Below are 10,000 nucleotides of genomic sequence, written 5' to 3'. Positions count from 1 at the left end.
TATTTATTGGTGGTTGCTAATCTGGGTTAGTCGACAGTAAGCATATGACTGTTTAATTGTTTTCTTGGTTGATTTTTGTGTTCTTGGCGATACAGGAGAATTTTGACATTAGCAGTTCTTCATACTCATTTTTGTAACTTGCGGGGCAAAAAGAAAAACCTTTTCCCCCGTCATGGAGTCTCAGTCACATGCTCGAGATCACTCACTCGGCATGTCTGTCAGCCTCACGCTGGGGTATGGTGATGAGAATGGACCCTCACAGATGGACAGTATCAGCAGAACTTGCTCTCTAGGGAGAGGGTTCTAGAGGGTTCTAAACAGACTGATGACCAAAAAGGAAGACCGGAGGATTTTTTTTTATTTTTTATTAAACTCCAGTTTTCAGTGCCATGTTTTTCGCACTTTAATGAGAAGCTTCTTGTGCCATTCTAGAGGAGACCTGAACAGAACACACACACACACGCACACACAAACACAAAATCACAGAGACACATACACACACACACACACCCTTACACACAAACTCATAACCTCAGACACACAGACCCTAACACACAAACTCACAGACCCTAACACACAAACTCACAGATATACACACACACACACTCCAGCAGAAGGACTTTTAGGCAACAAGCTGAAGCCCCTGTGACCTTTCAGATGTCCTCTGGGTGTAGCACAGAGAGGTGTTCTCATGCTTGTAGATATTTTTTAATAATCTGGATTTGCAATGATTGTGCTTTGTCATAGTTTGTTGTGTGTACACATGTCTATATCTCTGTGTGTGGCTGTACGCATGTGAGAATCTGTATGTATGTATGAATTATGTGTGTGTTCAATTGGTTTTCTGCTGGCTTGCCCCTGAACTAGTTTTTGACTGCCTGATGTAGCACCACTAACTGTGGCCCAGCAGATGGCGCTACAGGCTACTTTTTTCTAATACCTCATCTGGATCTTTAGAAAGAGGGGGAACTGGTCTGAGGCTCTCTTGTTTAGCTTTGACTGATCACAGTACAAACATTTTTTTAATCATTTTTTATCTATTCAATGAGGGTGAACATTAGCTTACTTTGTTTCCAGTACATCAAGGACTACAGCTGTCAGACCAGTTGACTATAGCATACTCTTCAGGCAGATTCCTGCCAAATCTCTCTACGTTCCAGTGGGATCTGACTGCCTACAAACCTGCGACTCTGAAACTCAGGCCCGAGTGTCAGATCTGTTTTCGTTTGACACGGAGTGGTCAGCAGGCTACTCTGTTTGAAGCTATAACTCTTGCCCTCCTCCGAGGGTGAGACCTGGGTCAGAGGTCAGAGGCAGCAGCCACCTAGTGGTGTGGAGTAGAAGCTCCCTCACAAGGCTCCCTGTGTCTGATTTAGGATTCTTAAGGACGAGGCACTCAGGGAGGCTAACATGGTGATGGCATTCATTGCTTAACTAGTTGCAATAAGGGTGCGATCACATTGATTATGATATGATGATGATGATGATAATGATAATGATTAAACTGCCTATACACTACCACATGTAGTCCCGGGTGTATGTTTTGGTGTTATTGATGCATTGTCTGGGGATGAAAATACTATAAACCCATACACTGCTACGTGCCTTTAACATGGAGACATTTCACTTGCTCAAAAGATGTCAGTCTATAATGTCGTTTAGAAACTCAGCAAAAGGTTACCTGAAGTCTCTAAATGGAACATCAGGAATGGGCTTAGCTGATAGCAGTTGAGACATTACTGCTTGATTTGGATGAGACACGAACATAAGATTGTTAAGGTTACAGGACAGGAGCCGGTAGACCTGCATCAGTCTGTTAATAATAATAATAATAATAATGTATTGTATTTGTAACGCACTCTTCATTCAAAAGAATCTCAAGAGTGCCAGGTCTTGAGTTCAGTAAGTTGAATTTATTTTGAATAGTAGTGCATATGAGATAAACACTCCCACATATATGATATATAGCTACAGTCTGTAACAGTGCAGGTAATGAGTTCAGTAAGTCTAATTATTTTGAATAGTAGTGCATATGACCAGCATTCAAAAGGCTCACTGCAGAGGTTCTACTGTATGTGCAAACATCTATGTTGCAGAAGTGTGGTAACCCACGGTAACCGACCCCAGCACGCAGACGCAGCAGAGCAGAGAGGTAACATCTGTCTAAGGCTCCACAGAAAGTTTGCCTAGTGCTGGTCATATGCTTTTATCAGCGACATTTAATACTGTATGTTTGTAATGTACCTGGCCAGCCTTTGAAATGGAGATGTTGACTCTGCGAACGTCACCGAAGGCACTGACAGTTTGGCATGCACTATTCTGCTAAATACAGCAAGGCTAAAAAGAAATATATGAAAATGAAATGGATAAGATATGAGCCCTCATTTCATACAAGTATTTTTAAACTGCGGGTGTGTGAAATGTGTGACTTTGACGCCACCAGTGGTACTGACAACACCCAGGGCCAACTAAGCATAGGCTATGGGTGCTCTTTGGCTCGGCCACACCCAGGGCGTATTCATAATGACCACCCTTCAAGAGGAACTCATATCAGGACAGTTTTGACTCTGCTTGAATCATTTTCACAGTGAAACAAGGTTCTGCGACTTCTGCAAAAATAAACCAAATTAATGACCATGTTCCTCTATGTGTCATAATGACACGTGCTGTATGTCCTGTATTCTTAGCACTTATAAATATCACATCTTCCACATTAGTAATAATGTACGATGGAGAGAAAAAGTCTTGCCAATCCAACTTTTTCCATGAACCGCCACAGCATCCCTCCTCAGAAGGGGAACCAGTCATCCTGGGTGCCCATGGTAACCACGGACTACAAGCAGGAAAATGTGAGTTGTAACTTGTAGGATAACTCTGAGGGAGCCAAATATGGGGGGGGGGGTTGAATAACTGAAGATCAAACAGGGACAGGATGGGTGCCCTGGGTGCATCATTCCACTGGTCCTCTGCAGGCTCAATTGATCGGTTGTCTAAAATGTCCTTCTTAGTTGCCAAGGTGACTCATGGTCCGGGCAGTATAACTGTTATTGCCAAATGAATTCACACATAACACGTAACTACATAAGTTCAGTTGGTGGTTCACTGTAAAAACAAGTGAGGAAATGTATTTAAATGTTCCATCAAGTCACACGTTCTCTCTCTCTCCCTGCCACGCACCCCCCCCCCCCCCCCCCCCCTCTCACACACACCCGTACATTTCCAGATTTGAATTAAAGAGGGCTACTTTGACATAACATTAAGATGAAAAGAATACGCACAGTACCCTAACAAAAACATGACATGACAAACATTCCACAATATATCCAATACCACAGCCAATTTGCCCTACCCTCTATGCCTCACCTGCCCCTCCCTCCTGCCCTCCGCCCACCTCTCTTCTCCGCGGTTCAGGCTCTCTCAACTCTCTTCGACAGGCTTCCCTCTGCCGGCTGAACAGGAAACAAGAGGCAGGCTCAAACTCTCCAAACACTGCAATTAGACACACAACCGCACACTCGCAAACACACTCACACACACACACACACACCTACACGCTGCATAAGGCATCTCCGATCAAACTTCTGAATGCTGAATTGATTCTTCACACTCGACTCAGACGGAGAGGAGGAATGAAAGACAGCTGAGCAGAGTGACAGAAGAAAGAGAGAAGAGTGAGATGAAAACTTCCGAGCCGAATCTGCGTGTCACTCAGAGGAAGGATAAGGAGAAGATCCGTCCTTTTGTGCACCTTTGTGTGCACGGATAAGGTACAGTAGCCTACAGTCAAACCTGTTCTGGATCTCGGACATACAGAGAAGAGAAACTCGAGTCAATAAAATTAACAACATGTTTTATGATGTCGGCCGGGTACAGAGATCAAACTCCACAAATAAACCAGGATATTTTCAACAGCGAAACTCATTAGATTATTCCCATTGTGAGGACTCATGCCTTTATACCTTTAATAACATGACTGTCTTATTAAGCTAGCTGTGGACTAGCCTGGTTTGGTTTAGGAGAGTTATTGCCCGTATTCAGCTTCTTGAGACCGCATCTTGAGACGGTTTTGATGCTTATGACAAGAAGACAGATATTGTTTACCGTGTTTTATCCGAACCACTTTCCCTTTCCATGAAGCCGTCCCTGCAGAGTGTTCGGGAGGCTGAAGGTGGGGTGACGCTACCTGTGCCTGACTGTGAATCAGTGATGTGCAACTTCTTTCCCCTCAGAAGGGCACTGTCTCACATTGACAAACACCCTTGTGCCACAATGGCTGGTGTTCCTGTCTGAGAAGCCTCCTCCGGTGGTTATGTTGTGACATTCATGAATGGTTATTGGTATGAGGACACTTTAGTGTGGAATTGCCTGTGAAACATTCTGCCATCATTTTGTGGAAGTATGGTATGGGATGAGGCCATACCCTCAGAATTTCTCTTTTTTTTGGGGTCAAGTTAGTATTTGACTCATTCACTAGTTATTGAAACAGTTATCTTTCAGCTGTCACATTCTAAGCCTTTGAGCAAACGTGGCTATGAATGTTAATGTCACGTTTAACAGATCTAATCTGATTGAAGTTGTGAATTGTACTTCAGGACCTTATATGGCAAACTGAGATTGCAGTGCAGTATTTGTGTGTAATGTAGGTTTTCCTGTTCTGTGGCTCTCCCTCTCTCTCTCTCGCTCTCTCTCTTTATCTCTCTCTCTCTCTCTGTCTGTCTGTCTATCTGTGTCTGTTCGCCTGTGAGGTTGCTAGGGTGCTCATGCAACAGCATGCAGCAGTTTCCTGTCATAACATTTGTACTGAAAAAGTGTGTGTGTATGTTTGTCTGCCACACACACAAACGTGTGTGCGCGCACGTGTGTGTTTCTTTGCCACACACACATATGTGTGTTGGCACCTGTGTGTGTGTGTGTTTGTCTGCCACACACACATAAGCGTGCGCGTGCATGTGTGTGTTTGTCTGCCAGTGCTCATGTATCCACAAAAAGGAATTTGATTGGAATGACGAAGCTATTTGGGTTGGGGGGTGCACAAGGTAAACACAAGATGCATCAGAAGGGAAAGGTAGAAGTGGAATGGGTGGATTGGAACGATTTTAGGCTTGATCAATCAATCAATAGGCTTGATTACTGATTTGAACATTTTCATCCAGATTCGGATTGGAACTTTTGTTGTTTTATGGCACAGAAAGCCCTGCATGCTTTATCTCTTTTCACGGCAAGATTGAACTTTCTGTTTAAGTTTATGTTTTAGCCTAAATATCTGAAGTTATTTTTGTGTTTATTCGAGAGTGCTCCTATTGTAAAACTGCACCTGAGACCTGGATCTTTTTTCCAATAGGTTTACTGCCAGGGCCCAGGTCTAGCAGTACTGCTCTAGCAGGTCCAGGTTTTGCTGCAATCCCTGTTCAGTGGGTGACAGGAGAACCAGGTCTTCAGTGTAGAACAGTAAGGTAAGGCCAGGTGCTGTTGATTTTTTTATGATTCTTGCCATTTTGTTAATATAAATGTTAAAAAGGGCAGGGTTTAAGCAGCAGCCTTGACACACCCACACCCACGCCCTGGAAGAGGAATTGTGATTTTATTTTAGCTTCCAATCATTATTGTGCACTTACTTATTGAATACACTGACTTGGTCAGGTCATAGGTTTTAAGCAGCAGCCTTGTCACACCCCCGCCCTGGAAGAGGAATTGTGATTTTTTGATTTGTTTCCAATCTTTATTGTGCACTTACTTATTGAATACACTGACAAGACCTGTGTGCCCAACAGAATCACAAGCTTGGGTAAAGCTTTGGGTCACATGTTTGGGTAACATGTCTCTCAATTAGTGTGTGTAGGGTGTAAATATGATTAGAGGTGTGATAATCACTCTCTCTCTCTCTCTCTCAGTTAATCCATACACACTGCCCCAAAATAAGTTAGGAAATGTGCCTGAATGTGCTACTCTCTCTCTCTCTCTTTCTCTCACACACACTTTGTTTCTTTCTTCTTTCTCTCTCTCTCTGAGAATGGTACAGCATGTATGGAAGAGAACCTTCCGATGCCCAGGCCGCCAGACCGTACACACCTCATATCTCTGTTATCATGCGTCCATCATGAGTGTGCTATCTGGCTCTGCCACATTCCTGCTGACGTGCCAACCACCTTAGGAGGGACTGTGTGTTTTAAAGACGGGAGCGCTGGCACACTCAAGCCCCAGCCTGTGCTGATACAGATCCGCCCAGCCTGAGTTAGCTCCCCAGGCAACTAGGTTGCTGTTGTAGAAAGATCTCGAAAACCACATTAAAATGGGACCAAGAGTCAAAGCTCTGATTACTCGCCTCCTATGGAAGGAGTTTCACTCTTCACTTTCTGCCTCTCTGAAACTAGACTATTGATTTTCTGTTTGTTCATTCATTTGTTTATTGTTTATTTTGTGTTGTGCTCTTTGTGTTCCAGATGACCAGCTTCTTACCCGATCGCGTGTGACCTTTGACCTCTGCTTGTCCTGAGCGTTGACTGTGAGAAGGGCGCGCGGGCACGAGGGGGTGATGTCCTCCGCCGAGCTCGTCCTCGTGCTGTTCCCGTACGAGTACGAGGCCAAGGACGGCAGGCTCGTCACCATCCAGCAGGACGACCGCTACATCCTTGTCAACCGAACCAACGACCACTGGTGGCACGTGCGGGAGAACCTCGGCACCAAACCCTTCTACATCCCAGCCCGGTACGTCAGGGTACTGGACCCAAACACCGACCAGGTCTCCCTAAATACCTCTTCAAATGCCTCTGAGACAGATGGCGCTGCAGATGTGCTTAAAGATGAGACAGCACCATCGGTTCCGAGCCAACCTGAGGGAGAGATCACGCCCTGCTGGTTAACCCCAACAGAAGAAAAGACTGAAGTTGATTTAGCACCTTCTCTGAGGGAGTTAGAACCTCCAGTGAGGGAGCCAGAGAATATTTACCAGACCACAGAATGGGCGCCTGGCGTGCCTCAGTCCTCCTCAGAGCCCGGATATGACTGTTTAGACTCCTCACAGTGGCAGGGCAGGGATGAGGGGGACCACAATGGGGGGGACCCTACCTCTGGATCTGCAGCAGCGGAGGATGAGGACAGCGACATCTCCAAACCTCATCTAGCCGAACTAGATTCCTCTCAGGACTTTGGAGTTCCTGTGTGGGAGGACCACATAGAGTCAAGCCCAGATCTACCGGAGACAAAGCCTGGCCCTTCACCACAAGATGCTGGGAGCTGGTTTCCCCGGGACCTCGCGGAGGACGGGATTAGCGACAACATCAAGAGCGTTGAATCGGAGCTGGGCCATCAGGAGGTAAAGCCAGCCCCTGCTGAGCCTCGCGTCGAGACCCTGCTGAGTGACAAATTGCCTGCAGTCACTGGGAAGGACACAAGCCTAGAGACCTCCGTGACTGACACCATGCCAGCAGTCATTCAGAAGGACACAAGCCCAGATTCATCCGTGGAGAGCGTGCCACCACCTGCAGCAGACCAGGTAAGGAGGTGATGAAATATCTCATGAAGACGTGAACATACATTTGGCTTAATGAGGTGTAGATTGACTGAAACGAAACCCCTAAGACGCAGACCTTGGTTTCTGTAGCCTCACTTTGATCTGAGTTAGTAAGGTGGTGTTAACTTAAGACTTTAACTTGTCAACACACACACAAACAAATATATTAAATCATGCGTGAGATGGGACCATAAAGTGCACTAAGAAAGCACTAACAGTTTCAGTTCGAATTTAGTTTTGAGGGCCAAACCCACCCTTCAAGGCGTATAAACCACTTAGCAGTCTGAAATACTATATATGAACACTAGGTGACAGTAAAACCTTGGGGAAAAGTGAATTTGTCTTTAACCAGAGAGTTACAGTATACGACATGTGAACTTGTGGTTGGTATCAACAATTGAATGTTGAATACCTTCTGTGCATGACCATTTTGAGTAACTCCTTGTGCCTTATGTCTCACTATTCTAGAGGATTGGCCTAAATCCAAAATAGGCATGTTCGGACACCAACATCATAGACAATTAATGGTCTTTTCATTGAATGGAATTGTGTTAGCAAACGACAATGCTCCACAAAACTTGACAACATGTAACGACATGAGAAGATCTCAAAGCTCTGATACGTTAATGTTCGGTTAGGCATGAGCTGCTGGATTGCACATTCGCTGCTCGATTGCACATCAGCAAAGAAAGTTCAGCCTGTGCAAGCCGCTGGAATTCTTCGATATTCCTCTTCATCACCAGGACGGATTGTGATGTGTTGTAATGATTGACACGTGACGCTCTTTAGAGACCTTGTGCTTCGTGGAATGTCTAGAATTAACATTGACACTGACGGGAGGGGGGCCGGCCATTATTGCATCAAGCCTATGTAAGCCTATACTAACACCCTGTTATGGCATTTGACGTTCATAATGCGACCCGAGTACGCAAACCCACCTTATAGATTTGAGTCCAGAGTTTTAAAGTTTTTTCTTTTAGGCATTTCGCTCTTTTTTCAGTCTATGTAGGCCCTATGGTCATGCCATTGCAACTGCTAACAGTGAAGTTTTATGCGTGCTGATCTGCATCTTAATGCCCCTGGTTGGTCCCTTTGTGTGACCTGCCAGTTCAGCGGGCGCAGAGAATGCCCCCCGCTCCCCTACCCCCCCAAAAAACACCACTCCGCCGGCTGATCCGTCTAGCTCCCTCTATTCCCGGCCCGAAGACCATCGCGAAGTCCTTGCGGCATTCGGTGTGTATTCATTTTATATTATGGCTCGTCGATTAACCCAGTGCATTTGTTTAGCCTGTAAAATTAGTATTATTTGTGCGCTTTTTGTCGACCTCTGGGCAAAATACCGAACTTGATTTTGTATTGGGGAGTTTGCAAAAGCAGCAACGGAGCCAGAAAAGAGGTAGAGGTAGTCAAACACATATGCTTAGACTGACTGGTAAAAAACAGGTTTGTTGTGTCGGCTGATGAGGCATTGGGTCACCGACCGAAACGGTAAAGAAGGAGTTAACGGCAGTGCAAACTGTAGTACACAACCGCTCCCTGCGGACTGATTCCCTATCAGCTACCTGGTAGCAAGACCAGGAGAGAGTGACGTCCGTGTAGGAAGAGCTTAACATCCTGTAAAATCTGCACACCTGTTAGGGATGTAACAATACTTTCGGACTGAGTTGATAGTCACCAGTGTTTAAAAAAAAATATATATAGCCTATTTACATACTTTTATTGGAACTGTGTTCGTGATTTTCAAAGCAAGAGGAACACCTGGCTGAATCAGGTACTGTGATACGATTCAAGGGATGGCAAGGGATGTAAATCCCTTTACAACCAATACGATAATACACAAGTTGGCTATATGTTTTGCTTTAACAGGCCAATGCTTACATTTTTAAAACGTGCACTTTTTAATAACTTTAAGATCAGTTAATTTGTAGACGTTGAATCATTGAGTAGGCTACTCTGCACAGTGCAGTGCCGTTTTTTGGTCGTAGCCTATATAGAAAAACAAAACCTGATTTGTAATGAAGATTAATTAGCGTGTGTAAAATCTGTAGGCTATCATGATCAGATAGTTTTGACAGTTGTAGGCATACTTGTATAATTGTCCTTGTAAATAGCCCACACGCAGAACTGACAAGGGAGAATGCGTATGGGGAAGGCTGATATTTGTAGAAAATGTTCGCGTTGTCTCTGAATTGAATTTGAAATTTAAGCTGAGCGGTGTGGTTGGAGCGAGAGCCGTCTGTTTCAGAGGACTCCCGAAAAGTTTTATGTATTCTCGCCCCAAGGGAGGCACAGAGGGAGGGTTGGAACCTTGCCCAGTGGAGTTCTGGTTGCCATGGAGATTGGGGTTCTAAACCATGCCATCGCCTCGGTGCCATTCAGTTCTTTCGGCACAATGGAGCGCCCCAACATTCAGAAATGGATATGTAGGCCACCTGTGAATACAATCCTATGCAGTTCTGTTTAATACAGGCTCATTAAGAATAAGTGCAC

At 45.0% G+C, this 10,000-nt stretch overlaps 2 protein-coding genes across 2 annotated transcripts in view; both read left to right on the top strand.

The window, feature by feature from the left end:
- The window catches only part of plekhm1 (pleckstrin homology domain containing, family M (with RUN domain) member 1), a 19,286-nt gene extending 17,816 nt beyond the window's left edge, over positions 1–1,470 (top strand). Inside the window, exon 13 of the mRNA XM_080833893.1 lies at positions 1–1,470. This exon is cut by the window's left edge and continues 1,961 nt beyond it. The gene's annotated coding sequence lies outside the window, so the exon portion shown is untranslated.
- Positions 1,471–6,532: 5,062 nt separating this feature from the next.
- The window catches only part of arhgap27 (Rho GTPase activating protein 27), a gene marked incomplete at both ends in the record, with an annotated part of 32,290 nt that continues 28,822 nt past the window's right edge, over positions 6,533–10,000 (top strand). Inside the window, one exon of the mRNA XM_080835156.1 lies at positions 6,533–7,492. Within this exon, the coding sequence (XP_080691282.1) occupies positions 6,533–7,492 (960 nt within the window). The remainder of the gene's footprint in view (positions 7,493–10,000) is intronic.

Source organism: Sprattus sprattus (genome assembly GCF_963457725.1).
Source record: "Sprattus sprattus genome assembly, chromosome: 3".
In the NCBI taxonomy this organism is placed as follows: Eukaryota; Metazoa; Chordata; class Actinopteri; order Clupeiformes; family Clupeidae; genus Sprattus; species Sprattus sprattus.
Note: the sequence above shows the minus strand (reverse complement) of the source record. Positions and strands in the feature narration are given on the sequence as shown.